The 17,218-nt window shown below is 52.4% G+C and overlaps 1 protein-coding gene across 1 annotated transcript in view; it reads right to left on the reverse strand.

The window, feature by feature from the left end:
• Nucleotides 1–1,943: 1,943 nt before the first annotated feature.
• The window catches only part of ARHGEF37 (Rho guanine nucleotide exchange factor 37), a 34,727-nt gene continuing 19,452 nt past the window's right edge, over nt 1,944–17,218 (reverse strand). Inside the window, 9 exon segments of the mRNA XM_014463195.2 lie at nt 1,944–4,880; nt 5,553–5,710; nt 7,180–7,375; nt 10,627–10,755; nt 12,203–12,532; nt 13,486–13,550; nt 13,553–13,595; nt 15,799–15,903; nt 16,577–16,707. Of these exon segments, the coding sequence (XP_014318681.1) occupies nt 4,671–4,880; nt 5,553–5,710; nt 7,180–7,375; nt 10,627–10,755; nt 12,203–12,532; nt 13,486–13,550; nt 13,553–13,595; nt 15,799–15,903; nt 16,577–16,707 (1,367 nt within the window). The 3' untranslated portion in view covers nt 1,944–4,670.

Raw genomic sequence — 17,218 nt, forward strand, 5'->3', positions numbered from 1 at the left:
CTCTCTCTCTCTCTCTCTCTCTCTCTCTCTCTCTCTCTCTCTCTCTCTCATCTGGTTTGTGGCTTCTCTTGAAAAGCCAGACTTATCTTGGCAACCACTGGGCCCTCATCCTGATGTGGCAACAGAGGCTGGAGCCAGGAAGCCGCTCCCTCTTTCTGAGCCTGTATGCTTGGGAGCAGCACAGTCTCCACCGCTCCCTAACGTCTTTCACCTGGTCCTGCCTCTGATTTGCACCACCTGCCCAGTTTGACTCCATGGAGCCGCGGGTCCTCCCACAGCTGAATTGTAGAGCCCTGCTGCCACCTGGTGGTCACAGTTCACATTTCCTCATGGCACAGCCGTGATGCTCCTCATGTGATACCATTTCTTTCATTTACTCCTCTCATCCACCCTGTGAGAACAGGAATTGTACCCATTTTACAGATGAGAAATCAGAAAGGGTAAGTTCAGAAATTACCAATAAGAAAACAGATGAGCTCTGGGGGAACACCCTGTAAAGTATACGATCGTCTAACTACTAAGCTGTACACAAAATAATATCAAATGTAATTGAAAAAAGTAACACATATATACATACATACACAGGTAAGAGGAAACACATGAGCAAGGTTCAGTGAATGGGTTGTTCGGGATCCTAGCTCCTTGTGATGTTGCCAGGAGTGGAAACCAGCTCTGCCTGCACCCTGGTCCATGGTATTTAGTCTCTTCCCTGCCACAACAGGCCCTACACGGACTCTTCTACACTGGAAGTTGGGTCCTGGCGAAGGGAGCCAGGACTCCTAGAGATAAACCAGAACTCCACAATGAGCAGGTTGGAACCGACCGGGGAGGGCAGGGGAGACTGGGGACCTCATCCATCTTCACATGCAGGTAAGTGTGTTTGCTACTGCCGGTGGGCAGGTAGGCCTTGAACTCGGGTTTTCTAAGGCAAAGTTCTGGACACTCTCACACCGCCACACGACCTCCCAGGCCCGAGAAGGCCTCTCTTTTCCCTTCACCTTCTCTGGTCCTACTTACCTCACATGGCCCAGCACCTGCCCCAACTCTTCCAAGACGCCTCCGTGACCACCTCAGCCCCCTCAAACCTCCCTCTTGTCTCCTGGCCTGTGGGGCCAGGTAACTGTGATGCTCGTATGTCTTGGCTCTCCAGCTGGCTGGGAGGTTCCTCAGAGGCAGGGCTTCTGTGTTCCCCTCCCCTCTGGCATGTTAATCTGAGCAACGGGTATAGAACCTCCCTTACCTGAGGCTCGTGCACCCTTAGGGAGCTTCCAGGATGAACCAGAGCTTACATCCTAACATACAGCCCTGGGCCTGTCACTGCTCTACTTTAAACCTTTTAGTGCCCCCACCCCCCCTGCATAGCCCTCAGAAAACCAAAGCTTCTCACCATGCTGACCTCCCTATACCATCTCTCACTGCATCCACCACCCCTACACACACCATGTTCTCGCGCCACAGCATTTCAGTTTCCTGACCAACAGTGCTAGCTCTTACCTCTGGGCCTTGGCACATGCCCTCCCTCCCACCTTCACTCAACCCTCGTTACCCTCAGCTTGGCTATCACTTCTCTCAGGAAGCCTTCCTTAGCCGCCAGGTCTGAGTCAGGGCTGGACACCGACCCCCCTCTCCTCCCTTCCCCCTGGGCTCTGGTGGTGTCTATTATTGCCCTAACACTCACACTGCATGTAACTGACTGTTGACTTGCCTTTCTCACCAGACTGTGGGCTTTGGGAGGACAAGGCCCCCATCTGTCTGACTTCTTGCTGTATTCCCAGCAGCTAAGGCCGACTCCAGGAGGCGCCAAAGGTGTCCTGTAGACACTCCTTAGTGAACACACGAATGAATGAGGTGCCATTTTTAGGTGTACCAAGTGCCCAGAGAACAAATGTCACCCAGGGGACTCTGACTGTCCAATGGTTAGAGTCACACAAATTCAAGAGGCATTTTTATCTTTGAAGTCCTTTATTCCCATTGGTTCACATCAGTTATTCACCAAGCTAGAGCTCATCACATGAACCAAGAATCCACTCATCCTTCCTTTGATATTGTCATCTTGTCCTCATGTCCAAAACTGGGCTGGGGCCCAAAAGGTTAAAGAGGGGTCACTCCGCTGCAGGGAGCAAGGGACACCCCTGTGGTCGGTCTTCCACTCTTAGAAGATTTGTTCGGTTCACAGGCAAATACCTTAGCAAGCTCAACAGTGAAATAAACAAGACACAGTGCAGTGGTCCTAGGCATTTGGGGGGTGGGGGGTTGGGGGGGAGAAGGAGCACATAATGCAGAGTCTCCTGGGGAAAATTCAGGCCATTCTCCATCTTCTCAATATGCATTTTCTCACCCTTCAGTGACTTTCAATCTCATCCCCTGGTCCACGAGAAACCATATCCATGTGCTACTGATACATTTTTATTTTCCCTTCATGAGATCCATTTAGTTCCAAGTGTATTTCCGTTTCCTCCCTTGTACCTACAAGAACATCCAATTTTGTTCAGGTCCCTTTTAATGGCACTTAATAAATATACATTCTGGGACCTGACAGAACAGGCTGTCCTGTTTCACATCATCTCTGCAGCTGCCTGTTCAGAACCTCTGCGCTGGCACAAGGCTCAGAGGGGCACGTCCTGGCTTACAGCTTGTGGCCATTTCCGACCCCAGGACTCTCTCGTCCACCACTGCGTGCCTAGGGCAGAGGTTCCCAACCTGGCTGCACACTAAAGCACCTGGGGAGCGTCCTGAGGTCCTGAGGCTCAGACCACCCCCCGGCCAATTCCATCAGAATCTCCGGGTGGGGTCCTGGCTTGAGGCACAGTGGGAAGCTGCCCAGGTGACTGCGGTGAGCAGCTGCGCTGAGAAACCCTGAGCCAGGGTTCCAGCCCAGGGCAGGCTCTCGGTAAGTACTGTGGGACCACACATGGATTTCTTATTTTATCTGCTCCCCTCTGCTTCCTGTTTGTATCGGAAATCTGAGCAGGAGAGAGAACGGAAAATGAGTCAAGAGCATCTTATAAAGTGAACTGGAGCTGGGAAAGGAATTGTGGGGACCAGCTTCCCTTGCATTATGCATTCTTCACGCTTTCACAAGCCCAGAGAGGTGAGGTGCAGACTGTCTGGCACAGACGTGTATATACATCTTAAAAGCCCTCTAAAATCCAGGCACTGCAGTTATAACCACATAGAGATGTTCTTGGAAAGAAGTCTCAACTGCCACCTGTTTTTACACACTAACTTGGGTTGGCCCCAAATCTTGTCGTTTGTATTCAAGATCGTGCTGGGTCACCCTTGTGTTCTTCTGTGAGCCTCGCAATTTATCTCCGCCCACAGTGACATCCTAGAGGTGATTCAACAGCAGCTGCACCCAGAATTGCCCCAGTGGGTCAGTTTTTATTGAGGGGCTTCCATTTCCAGGTTCTAGGAAGCCATGACAATAGGTTTGATCTCACCAAGTTCACGAGCTTGGCTACTGGACTGCAGCATTGAGAAGGAGCCTGTGGCAGACCCTGGGTTTATGGGAAAGGACGCCGCGTGGACTAATAATGCCTGCCGTGGGCACAGGAAGTAGCAGAATGAATGCTGATGTGGGGGCCAACCTGAGACCACTTCCGGCACATCCTGCTACCGACGGTAACTTACATTTATATGCGCTTCACAATTTGCTTCCATGCCCTTCGCCTCATGCTATTCTCACCGCAATCCTGTGAGTTAGGGCTTTGTGGATGGGAAACCTGAGGTTGTGTCCTAAGTGGAAGGTCCCACAGTCACCTGGCATCCGTCCACTGTTGCCCCAGGCCCTCAGTGGCCTCCTGAAACCACCGGGGTCCCCTGCTTCCAGAAACAGGAAACCAAGCCATGACCTAACCTCCCCGCCCACCGGGCCTGTAGTCACCTGCTTCAGTGTCCTCTGTGATTTGCATGTCCCTTTGTGCCCTATTCAGAGAACACAGCAACGGTGTGCAACTGCTTGGCAACAGCCTCGCACACCCCACCTCACACACCCTCCAAATCTCTCCCCTGGCACGGGCTCTGAATGTACCTACACACATTCCAGAACTGTGACTTGGCCACACCCACGCCCAGGCCTGGGCAAGACTGTCCTGGGAACCTCCCGCTGCCCCAACAAGAACCTGCTTCCCAACTAGAGAGGGCTCTCAGGGGCTCACTGCCCAGGACAGCTCACTCCCAGCAGGGAGAAATAGAGACGACCGACCGGTCAGCTGCGGTGCCTCCTGGACCACATGCAGGAAGTGAACTGTCAGGCCAGCAGCCCTGGGCTTCTCCGGCGCCCCTCCCTACACCCACACAGCACACGGGTGACCTTCACCTGGGCGGCCCTCTCCATGGACAGGCCCAGATGGGGGCCCCGGTAGGACTGGCCATTGGCGACGGCAAATCCTTATCAACTTGACCTGCCATCCTCCATGCTGCGACTCCAGGCTGGAACAACCTCCTCCTGAAGACAAATAAGCCGTCCTGGCTGGAGCCTTCCGTGCCCGCCCACGCCAGGCATTGTGCAAGGGCAGCGCCCAGCTCTTCTGGCTGCCTCCTGGGTGCCCTTCACCCCACGCTGGCCTGCTCTCCCCTCCACCCTGCCTTCTCTTTCTTCTCTTCCCTCCTGGGGTCACAGCCTCTAATCCTCCTCATCCCTTGGCAACTTGGACTCCAAGGAGGGCAGCCTAGGGGGGCAGACTCCAGCCCCAGGGAGCCGGGCTCGGGGCCCTGGCCAGGAAGCTGGAAGGCACATATCCCCTCCGTCCGTCCACCTCCACGAGGCTCCATTCCGGGTTCCCCTTCTTGTCCGGGGCCTCCAGGACAGTCACCGGCTGGCCTGCCTGCAGACTCACTTCGTGGCTGTTTCTGGCCACAAAGGGGTACATGGCGACCACCTGGAACGTGGGAGTGACAGCCATGGTCAGGGTGGGAAGACAGACAGACACCCCCAGGAAGGCTGTTGATCCCTCCCAGCCCATCAGCCCCCACTGCTGGGCAAGCATCGCCTCCCAAGCACATCCGAGGTCTTTCTGTTTCTGGGGCTCCCACCGCTGACACCCACAATGAGGCAGGCTCTGTCCTAGCGCTTTGCCTGGTCTTGACTGTCACAATTCTATGACTCTATTTGCCCCGTTTTTCAGATAGGGAAACTGAGACTCAGAGAAGTTAAGAGTTTTATTCAAAATCACACAGGTAGTTTTTAATGTGTTCACATGGCTGTGTGACCATCACTACTGTCGAATTCCAGAACATCCTCATCGCCCCAAAAGGAAACCCCACACTAGTTAGTGGTCACTTTCCATCCCTCCCTCCCTCAGCCCCTGCCAACCGCTGGTCTTTCTGTCTCTGAACATTTGATGTGCATACCGTCACACACTACACGGCTTTCTGCGTCTAACTACATGTGGGAGCACGCACTGGCACGTCCTTTCTCTGGGTCCCACCCCTGGCCAGGACACTGCTGTGGCCACCAATCAAGGCCCCAGACTCATTGGTAGTGGCCCCTCCAGAGAGGAGAAATATCAGAGCCCCCCTCCAGGCAAGCCCCCCTCCACTCCCCAACTCACCTGGGTCGCGGCTGGGACAGAGGCAACTAGGGCTGGGCTGGGCTCCGGTGTCGGATGCCGGGAGTCCTCGCGAGGCCCCGCCTGCCCCCTGAGCTTCTCCTCCCGGGGGACGATCTGGTAGGGCTCCAGTTTCCCCGCTGGCACGTACCCTCGATGTCCTGCAGACATACCAAACGTGAACTGGCTACAGGCCACCTTCTCCACCACCTCGAGTGGGAGAGGAAGTCACTGCCGTGCATGGATGTCAATGCATCCAACACAGCTTCTCAGCACTAAAGGGACATCTAGGAACCTCTCAGCCCCCACCCCCGACCCCCTGCACACGCTGCCTCTACCTTCTGCTTGCACACCCCCAGGGACAGGTAGCTCATCCCCTCCTGAGGCGACCCACTCGGTTCTGAACACTGACAGAGAGAACAAGTTCTCCTCAGTCTGGGATGAAAACTGCACCTCGGGTCCCTTTCCCCTGAGGCAGCTGCTTCCCCGCCCAGGACAGCCTTTCCCACGAGGCAGACACGGCCTTTCTCTTCTCCAAGTGCCCGGTTCCTTCTCATGTGGCAACTACTCCAGTGCTGCCCTGGCTGCTGTCGTTAGGAACGGCCACCCTAGTGCCAGGTCCCGCACTGAGCATCTAGTCGTCACACCAACCACCCGTTTTACTGCTGAGCGCGCCCGGCTGGGGGAGCTGCGACCCTTCTCCCGCTTTACGCAGCGAGTTCAGTGTTGGGATTGGGTCCACGCTCAGTCCTCGCCACCCGGGAGCCTCGCTTTAATCCCCACTCAGTTCTTTTCAGCTGAGTCATGAGACTGTTCTTCCAGCATTTCTGCTGGATTTATCCTGTTTTCTTAATGTTTTCATAGACTCACTTTTTAAAATCTGGTCTTGTACTATACAATAATAAATAAAGTCATGGGTTTATATCCTAGTTATTTTTCCCAATAAAATTAATATCCTTAAGTAGCAATGGTAATGAACTGTCTGGTGGGGGGAACTGTGCACAGACCCTCCCATCCTCCTGTGTGACCCCCAGCCTCTGGGTCACATATTCTCTGGAAGATCCATCTCTTCCTGGATTCATGGTGCCCCTTCCCTCCTGGTCCATCTCTTTCTGGGTTCATGGTTCTCCTTCCCTCCTGGTCCATCTCTTTCTGGGTTCATGGTTCTCCTTCCCTCCTGGTCCATCTCTTCCTGGGTTCATGGTGTCCCTTCCACACCCTCAGGGTGTGACCAGTGCACAGGAAACTCGCCCTCATTCTGGACATCAGACGTCTGTCCACGTAGCCGGATCCAAGCACCCCCTTCTCTGTCTCTCAGGGTGATGCTGAAGTTCTGCCCACCCCCCTGGTCTGTGAGGTCCCCAAGGCAGGGTCCTTGTCTCCCTTACAGAGCGTCCAGCACACAGGGTGCCTGATAGCAGATGTGGCAGCAAAAGACTGAACTCCTTTTTGGCCTTTCATGCACCACCCTGATCTGGCTATGCTCCAGGCCCTGCATTTCACCTGGGCTCAATTCCCACCTTGGATGTGCATGGCCAGACTCTGACCTCTGAGGGCACCTGTGTCTCCCACTGGTCCTGTTGGGTGGTTTTCCCAGAGGGAGGGGAAGGGCCCACCAAGTCCCACATACCCCCAGTGTCCACCAGCCAGCGGCTGCTGTTGCCTTTGGTGTCCTTGTTTTGAAGGAGGCCCACGATTTGGCCCCGAGGCAATGACAGGTCCAGAGTCCGAGACCCGCTGGTGTTGCTTGTCACCTGGTACAGCTTTCCCGGGCCATACTTGGTCAGGAGAGCCTGCACCTGACGCTCAGCCCCTGGCAGGAGCGGCTGGGGAGAGGAGGGATAGAGGCAGTGCTTGAGTTAGCGTGTCAAAGCTGGGGCCAACATCTGCCCCACAGTCCCCTGCCTACTAGGCAGCTGGGCCAGATGAGAAACACATGCAATTGGTATCCAAGGGATCTTACCTCATTTAACCTCTAAAATCCCTAGCCTGTTTTTGCTCAGTGGTTAGAGCATCGGCCTGAGGACCAAAGAGTCCCAGGTTCGATTCTGGTCAAGGGCACATGCCTTGGTTGCAGGCTCCTCCTCCGCTCAGACTCTGGTCAGGACGCATGCAGGAGGCAACCAATCCATGGGTTTCTCTCACATCGATGTTTCTGTCCTTCCCTCTCTCTTCTACTCTCCCTAAAAATCAATGGAAAAATATCCTCAGGTGAGGAGTAACAAAAAAATAAAATGAAATCCCTGCCAGGTCTAACCTTCTGGAGTTTTCCAAGTTCTACTTTCAGGTTCTGAAATTGCTCAGTCCCAGAGCTCCAGTTTAGGTGCTCTAAATCCTGCCCCTAGCACCAGGCTAAGTTGACCCTCAGGGAGGTGCCTGGTATGGATCTTTCAACCCATTTGATGGTGAGCTTCATGCGGCACCAGACCTTACTCATCGGGCACCTCAGCCAGCACAGGGCAGACACAGGGAGCCCTCCCACACGTGGGGCGGAAGGGAATGCTGCCCTTTACCCCGTGACTTTTCAGTCCACCAGTATTTACTGGGCCCCTACACGTGTTTACTGGGCACGGTGAGCCTTGTGAATGGTGCAGCAGAAACACAGGAGCGAGTGGGCTGCCACCTCGCTGGGAGAAATACTCAGCTCATCCCACAATCTCCTGGCAGGACCTTTGTTTTTCATTCACTGCTTCCAGCAAAAGTATCAACAAGAGGGGACTCAGGGGTGACTGTCCCCTTTTTATAAAACAAAGAAGAAAGGGAAAATGTTGCATAAAGGTTTACAGTGTATTCTCTTTCTCTTACTATATACATATGGATGTATTTACACTCACCATGTTTCTGTGGTTAGTTATTTCTGGGTAGGGAGGTGCTGGGTATAGGGAGATAGACAGAGATGCCCTCGGGGACATGTGGGCACAGACTCTGCCACTGCCCATACTCCAATGGGTTCACTGAGTCAGGATCAAGAACCAGGAGAACCCAATGTTTCAAACAGGCCCTAAAACGGACGTGTGGCGATGGGGCCGCTTATTTCAGACCGGTGGTGCTAACCTGAGTGTGAAAGCCAGTGGGGTAGCAAATATGTGCCTTCTTTCTCAAGTCTGGCAGCGCCTACCTGTGTAGAGGACAGCAGCTGTCCCTGGATGGGCCGCCTCACTTCTGTGGGTTCTGTTCCCTTAGCCAAATAAGACAGGAGGGTCTGTGTGTGTGTGTGTGTGTGTGTGTGCGCGCACCAATTTTCAACACGCACTGGTATTATTATGTTCCCATTTGTTTCTTCCTTTTGTTTTTCCAAGTCTTCTCTTTTTTTGGGCAATTAGCATGGATTGCTTTTCCAGTAAACACACACACACACACACACACACACACACACACACACACACACACCCCTGTCATTTTGATTTAAGTAGAAAGAGGGGGGAGGTTCCTGTGATTCCATTGAGGGCTGCTCTATTCTTTCTTTTCTGCTCACTTCCTCTCCCTGAGTTGCAGGGCCCATGTCACCCCCCAAGAGACCTCTGCCGGGGCAGCCTCAGTGTGGGGGGGAGTGGACAGCCGTGGTCCGAGGAGTATCAGCCCCAACCCCTCGGAGCGGACACGCATCTCCGATGGTCTTTGCCGGTCTCTGCCCTGTGGACAGGTGCGAAGGCTGCCGGCATCGGCCAGCGCTGCTGGGCCCCTTTCCTCGTCTCTCTGTGTCTCCGGGCCTCCTCTTCCTCCTGGGGAACCTTGGGTGTCTCCTGACCCTTCGCTTCACATCTCACATGTGAAACCCTGGGAGCCCCGTATCCCTTCAGCTACTTCCGTCACTTTTAAAACATACACTACGTGGGTATAGTCAAGTGGACTGACTGAAAGATACCCTTTCCTCATATTTTAGAGAAACATACTTTACCAAAAACAGCACTTGGCCATCCAAAGTTTTGTGAACCATTATGGAGCATACAAACTGCATTTAAAATAAGTCACGGGATGTAACGTACAACACAGAGAATATACTCAATAATATCATAATAACTTTGTACCCTGACAGATGGTCTTACCATGGTGATTATATCTTAAGGTATATAGATTTTGAATACACCAGACACTAATATAATATTGTATGTCAACTATACTTTAATTTTTTTTAATCCTCACCAGAGGATATTTTTCCATTGATTTTTAGAGAGAGCGGAAGGGAGGGGGAGAGACAGAGAGAGAAACATTGATGTGAGAGAGACACATCGATTGGTTGCCTCCTGCGCACACCCCAACTGAGGCTGGGGATCGAGCCTGCAACCAAGGTATGTGCCCTTGACCGGATCAGGCCCGAGACCCTTCAGTTTGTGGCCGATGCTCTACCCACTCAGCGAAACTGGCGAGAGCAACTATACTTTAATTTTTAAGAAATTCCATAGTGAAAAGAAAATTTAAATGTCTTTTTTGTAAATTTTCTTTTTTTTAATCCTTGCCTGAGGATATTTTTATTAATTTTAGAAAGAGAGGAAGAGAGAGGGAGAAAAAGAGAGGCAAACCTGGATTGGTTACCTCCCGCATGCACCCCGACAAAGGGTCAAACCTGCAACCTGGGCATATGCTCTGACCGGGAATCGAACCAGTGACCTTTCAGTATCCAGGACGATGCTCCAACCAACTGAGCTACACTGGCCAGGACTTAAATGACTTCTTATTTAAACTTTTTACTCATTCTGAATGCTGGTATTTGAAGCAGATTCAGTGAGAAGGTGATAAGGAGATGGTAAATTTTGATGAAAATTTTGAAGAAGTTCCAGGTTTTGAGGTGTTAAATGCCACTTGCTCATTATTATTCCTAATTTCACTTAATCATAAAATGTTTGGGCTTTCTTATTCTTGACCCATGAGTTCTGTTCTCTGATGCTTATTGGCCTTAAAGAGCATGTGTGGATGGGAATGTGAATCCCACCCACACCCACCACAGCTCTCAGAGAGAAAGGAGAGAGGGAAAGGGAGAATGTGTCCCTGGGTAACAGGAAACATTGAAATTACAAAAGGGGGAGGAAGTAGGGGCTTGAGCCTCACCCCCTTACAGAGGGTCAAGGAGGTCACTTACTTGAACAGTGGGAGGTGTCTGCACTTTCTCGAAGTTCTCTTGAAAGGAACGAAGCTGGTGACCGGTCTGGCCCAGTGCGTCCTCCACCAGCTTCCTGAAGGCCGGCTCCGAGAGGTGGTGGTGGGGCAGCTGGGCAGGGACAGACACTGTCAGCCCACAGTAAACCCAGGTGCGTTACGATGGGCCTTTGTGTCCTGGTCAGCTGTCGTTTTCGTCTCCCTAGCGCCCCACTTTCCTTTGAGGAAGTGTCCTTCACTGGGGGTCCCATATAACTGCCCATCGTGGTGCTCTAGCCACAGAAGTGGCAGTCACGGCACCCCCTCTCCTAGGCCCCATGATTGGTCCAAGGATCGGACAATGGATCCAAGTGGGGCCAATTGGAGTCCTCCCATCAGATTTAGGCCATGAAGGCTGGGAATGAGAGGGTCGTTCTTCCTTTGGATTCTGAGATGGGAAGGTAAGAGCTTGGAGCTGTTACGAGCCATCTCTCCCACCGCACAGAGAGAGGCCTGCCTGAGAACAGAGCCAATCCAAAGGGGACAGAGCGAGGGGTGGAGTGAAGTTGAGCCCTGCTGGGTACTGAATTCGTACTGAATGCAGCTGAGTCTCCGGCTCCATCCCCTCATGGTCTCCCAGTTATGCAAGACAATACATTCTTCTTTACGCCTGGCCTGGTCTGGAACCCAAGGGGTTCTGAATAACACTCCCCAGAGACTTTGGCCCTGTTCGGCATCTCCTGCACTCTGATCAGATAACCGAGGAGTGAGTGAGACCCCACAGCTAACAAAGACACGTCCTCTTTGTTAACAAACTTGCTGCTCTTGATTCTGATTTAGCGCCTCCTTTCCCACGTCCCCAGGATGCAGACAGACATGCAGGTCTTTCCCAGGCTCCACGGATGAGTCCATCAATCACTGACAGGCCCTAACATTCTACGTTACAGGACCCACCAAGACGTGCCCTCTTTCTGCTTTCATAGAGTTGACCTCCCCTACCAGCATCTGTAACACTCCCCAGCCCCGCACATCCTAGCCTAATACAACGGGGTCTGGAGAGAACCCTAGAGGGCGGGAGGAGAATGAAAATATCCTCTAATCAGATTTCCCTTCTGCCTTTAGGAAAGATAAATGCTTCTTCCTGCAGTCGGTTCAGGCCTAATTCAATTCAAAAAGAGTATTTGAGAGAGAACTCGGTACTAAATGCTGTGAGGGCCAAAACGAAGAAAAGCCTATAGTCCCAGCCCTCCTCAAAGAGGAGAAACAGCTGTATCCATCACCCCAGGAGGCAGGCTCTGTAAAGTGCTAGTCTCCTAGCAGAGCCTCTCTGCTTCTGAGCTCCAGAGCCTGGAAATGGCCTGAGTTCCCACTCCATCCTTGCTTTTATGATCCAACTCTACTAATGGAAGAAGAACAGGCATGAGAGAGATCCAGAAGGTTCCCACAGCCTCCTCCTCAGCACCTGATGGCCTGTTTGGAAGGCCCAACCTCCCTCCCAGCTTCTGCAAAAGACGGCTGAAGGGGCTGCACTGCCTTGCCTGGCTATTCCCCAGAGGTGCCCCCCGTCCCGGAGGCCTTACCTGGGCCAGGCTGCTCTCTGCCCTCTGCAACACTTGCTTCGCAAGGTCCCTCTGGAGAGCCATGAATGTGCCCAGGATCTGGCCCAGCCACTGCACGGCCAGCTGGTTAAACTGCGGGAGCTCAGCCACCAGCAGGGAATTGAGTGCCTGGTACGTGTGCCGGGCCTCCTCCTCCTCGTAGGTCACGCTGCCCTCCTCCAGCAGCTTCTCTTCCAGCCGCTCAAAGTCCAGTAGTTTGTCCAGACGTTTCTTGATCAGGTTCTGAGGACCGGCCAGGGCTTTGGCCAGGCTGCACAGCGGCTGCCCCACCAGCTCTTCCAGCCGCCGCTTCTGTGGGAGAGGGGAGCTTGGGAGCCCAGGAAAGAGGTGGCAGCGGGTGGGCATCGGGAAAAGGGAACTTTGAAGGTAGGCAGGCCTGGGCTCCAGTCCTGCCCCCACTGACTAGCTGTGACCTCTAGCACGCTATCTAACCTTTCTGGGTCTCAGTGTGCCCATCTGAAAAATGGGGACAGTGCAGGTAATGAGGTTAGCAGAGTGCCTGGAACAGAATAGGTATTTAATATGTCACCTCTTTTCTTAAAAAATAGATTTGTATTGGTTTCAGAGAGGAAGGAACGAGAGAGAGAGAAAGAGAGAGAGAGAGAGAGAGAGGAAGAGGGAGGGGGGAATCATCAATGATGAGAGAGAATCATTGATTGGCTGCCTCCTGCATGCCCCCTACTGGGGATTAAGCCTGAAACCCGGGCATGTGCCCTTGATTGGAATTGAACCTGAGACCTTTCAGTCTGCAGGCTGATGCTCTATCCACTGAGCAAAACCGGCCAGGGCTAATATATCGCTTCTTAATATCGTTACTGTGCTTGGATAATGAAAAAGATGTGGTATAGAGTGGTGGTCAAAAGCATAGACTTTGAGGCTCAGATCCAAGCTTGCCACTGACCATCAGAATAACGTGGGTGGCCAGCCCCTCTGAGCCTCAGCTGTCATTTGCAGAATGGGGCTATTAATAGTACCTGCCCCTAAGCCCGTAAACAGTGCTGTGAGGATTAAATGAGGTGAAGAATGCGAAGTGCTTAGCTCAGTGCCTGGCAGACAGTGAGGCTCAGTAAACATTAGCTGGGGCTATTTTTATCGGTAAAACACTAAAAATAATCTCTGCCTTGCTGACTACCCAGGGTAGTTATGGATGTGACAATGTGTGAAGGACCTGGCATCTAAATATTATCCTTATAGGTTCTGTCACCTGCCCAAAAAAGAAAGAGGAAGGGAGAAATTCCACTCACAAACTCAGGGAAGGCCTGAAGCTGAAGGTCTCTTGCCAGGTTGCAGTACTGCCCCACAGGCCCGCGGGCATGTCCAGGTCATATTGCTGCGGCCGGAAGCGGAGGAAAGCCTGGACCAGGACAAATGAGAGACAGAAAATCATGGCCCGTCATGGACATCTCACACCAGCCTCCCCTGCAGCAGACCCCTGAAGAGGCTGTCCAGGCCGCCTGCACATCCCCTGTGACAGGGAAGCACATCCTATTCTGTCCTTGGACACCTTGGTTGATTAGACAGTTCCTCCTCCCGTGGTCGGCAAACCATGACTCGCGAGCCACATGCGGCTCTTTGGCCCCTTGAGTGTGGCTCTTCCACAAAATACCACGTGCGAGGCGCACACGTACAGTGTAATTGAAACTTCGTGGCCCATGCGCAGAAAGTCGGTATTTTGTGGAAGAGCCAGTATTTTGTGGAAGAGTCACACTCAAGGGGCCAAAGAGTCACATGTGGCTCGCGAGCCGAGGTTTGCCGAGCCGCAGTTTGCCAACCACTGTCTAAGCTGAGCCCAGCTCTCGTGGCTCAGTGGTTGAGCGTCGACCTATGAACCAGGAGGTCACAGTTCAATTACCAGTCAGGGCACATGTCCAGGTTGCAGGATCGATCCCCAGTAGGGGGCATGCAAGAGGCAGCCGATCAATGATTCTCTCTCATCATTGATGTTCCTATCTCACTTTCCTTTTCCCTTCCTCCCTGAAATCAATAAAAATATATTTTAAAAAAATAGAGATACTAAACCGACATCTTTCTCCCTATTCCAGCGCTTCCCAAATTCACACATCTGCATTCCTCCCTTAGGAGTTTTTTGCCATGTCTATATTCCACGTGTTCTATTAAAACGTTTCTTTAAATCAACTAAGCATTCCTACTTAAAACAATGCATTTAAAAAAACAAATATCTATGACACTACCATAAAGGGAAAGCCAGTAATAACTGCCATAAATAGTCATGGAAGAATAATTGCTGTGAAAACAAAATTATGAAGTTCTGCCTGGATGTCATTGCCTGCTGACGGCTCCCAGCCCAAGACTGCCTCTGCCATGTTAGCAGCCTGCCAGCCAAAGAGGCTTTTCCTGGACTCAGAGGATGAATGGAGGGAACCACTCTGTCCCTGTGGGATTCCATGTCACACTGGATCTGTCCCGTAAGTCCTGCCTCTAGGAAAATGCAGCCTGAAAGCCTCTAAACATCACCCTCCTCGACAAAGCCAGAGCGTCTCTCCTGTGCCTCTGGCTTCTCTCCCTCACAGCCGGAGTGTTTTCCCTTCCTTCTCCCTGTGCTGCTCAGATCCTTCCACTGGGGGGCCAGGATGAAGCAGGAACAAGCAGGGAGATGTGTCTACAGAGGAGTCTGAAACGACCACCCCCCTCCTTGTACGTACTTCCGGTAATGCCACCCCAAGTCCCATTATCCAAATAGCCCATTATCGTGTGACCAAAGCTGGGTTTGCGCAAATGGACATGCCTGAGAACAAAGCCACGTAAGAGGGACTCAGTAGATGGAATGAGTCAGCATCGATGACAAGAATGAGCAGGGATTTTGGCACAAGGAAAATAACATGCTGGATGGGAATGCAAGCTGCTGTTCCTGTAGGCTGAATTCAGTTTATAGAAATATATTTCCTTGGTCCTGAATAACACTTAAATTTTCATTTCATTAGCTGTTCCCATGGGCACATTGTGAGATTTCACCTAAAAGTCTGAATTTCCAGTTTTCTTTTTTTCCCCTTAAAATCAGAACTGGCTGACCAGGGCCCACAGCAACCACTCCCCTGAGTCAAGTAAAACTGCCCCTTTAGATTTTATTCATTCATTCATTCATTCATTCATTCAAGTCATTCAAATTCCAAATATTATTACATGTTGATTTAATTACCAAAAAGGTCTCATAAACAGATATTAGGCTTTGTATACATGGACACTTCACTCAGTAATGTTACCTACTTGGCCCCTTTAAGCACCCGAGTTTGCCGCCCCTGCTCTGGGTGCCAGTCTGACAGGGTTCTTCTGAGGGTTCTGACCCCAGTGAATTTTTATCCTGCCCAGTTGGAACCCCAACCCGAGAGCTCAATGGGCTCAGAAGCTGCCCCTGTCCTATGGCCTGTCGGCCGAGGAGTGCCTGCCCCGGGGCCCTCTTCTGGCCTGCAGCCAGGGAAGACCTCTTCCGTTTGGTTCCTGCAGCTGGTATTTTTGCCAGCTTGTCGGATGGGCCCTGCACGTCTTCTGCCCAGGGAGCCCAACCCAGCCCCACCCACTATTAACCGCAGGATCCTCACCTCCAGATTGTCCAGGTAAGCTGCCACATTGTTCTTCAGCTCAGTCACACACAGCGACACCCAGTGGAACCTCTCTTCTAAGTCATCAAATTCCTTGTCTTCTGTCTGAGAGTCAAGTTATTCTTGTGAGAGCCATGAAAATCCACAAGGGGGCAGTGTGCACCATATACCTGCACCCCCAAGTCTTCACTGGGGACCACCTTTCCTCAGATCTGCCCCAAAGCTGAGTGGGACAATTAGAGGCAGGGAGTGCAACTTAGTGGTTTTGTATTCAGACCACAGAATCAAATACACAAGCATATGAGTCCTGGTTCCCCTGCTTCCAAGCTGTGTGACCTTGGGCAAGTGTTTGACCCTCTCTGAGCCTCTCATCTGCAAAATGGGGGCGGGGGATGGGGGAGAGGAATAGGAACACCAACTCCATTGTGTGGACCAAGTAGTGCCTGGTTCACAGTAAGTACTTAATCAGCCAGAGCTGCTATTGGTAGCCATCAAGCAAAGCTAGGTCCGTGCCCAGACCCAGAGATTAGCTCTGCTATCTGTGTAAAGAGGTCCCAGAGAGAAAGTGGTACAAGGTGCAGCGGAGAAAGCCCTCCCCAGGCTCCACAGAATCAAGTGGGATGCCGACTCCGCCTGTGCCCCCTATCACTGCTGGGAACCACGTCCCTCCCTGAGCCTCCGCTTCCTCGTCTCCGAAGGCAGTCTGAGCACCCTGGACCACCCCTGCACAGTCTTGCTTGTCCCTTGAGATGTGACCCTTCCCCCTGCCCATGCTCACCCTCAGCACGAGCCCCGCCTCCTGCTTCAGCAGCTGGCTCAGCCGGGTGGTCTTCTTGGAGAGGGTGTGCGTGTTGATGCGGGCCAGCCGCTCCCGGAGGGTGAGCTGCTCCACTTTGGTGTACTTGGAAGCTGCACCAACAGAGAGGGAGGGCGTGGGGACAGAAGCTGACCCAGGAGAGCCAGCATCCAGCACAGCTGGCTAGGCACCTGACCGGGCCCTCTTCTCAACGTCAGGGTCACCCCCATGAGAGAGGTGGTGAGTCAGGGAGCGCAGGCACAGGGCTGAGCCCTCACTCCCAGGTGTGAGCCCCGGCTGAACAGCCTGCTTGACTTGGATAAGTCGCCCCTCTCAGGTCTCAGTTTCCTCATCTGTAAATGAGGCCAGCCAGCTCGTGGGATTGCTGGGAGGATCACCTAAGATGATAGGTCCAGATCTACTTTCTAAAGAACCCAAGTGAGAGGTGATTTGCCTGAGGTCCCTCAGTCACTGTTAGCCGGGCCAAACTGGGCTCAGAACTTCCTACTGATTGCCAGACCCCAAGCCTGAGTTTTAAACCTGGCTCTGTCCCTTATCAGCTCTGTGACCTGCCCGCTAATGACTAACGCTTCCAGTTTACCCAACTGTGAAATAGAACTAGCA

Source organism: Myotis lucifugus, unplaced genomic scaffold (assembly GCF_000147115.1).
Source record: "Myotis lucifugus unplaced genomic scaffold, Myoluc2.0 scaffold_202, whole genome shotgun sequence".
In the NCBI taxonomy this organism is placed as follows: domain Eukaryota; kingdom Metazoa; phylum Chordata; class Mammalia; order Chiroptera; family Vespertilionidae; genus Myotis; species Myotis lucifugus.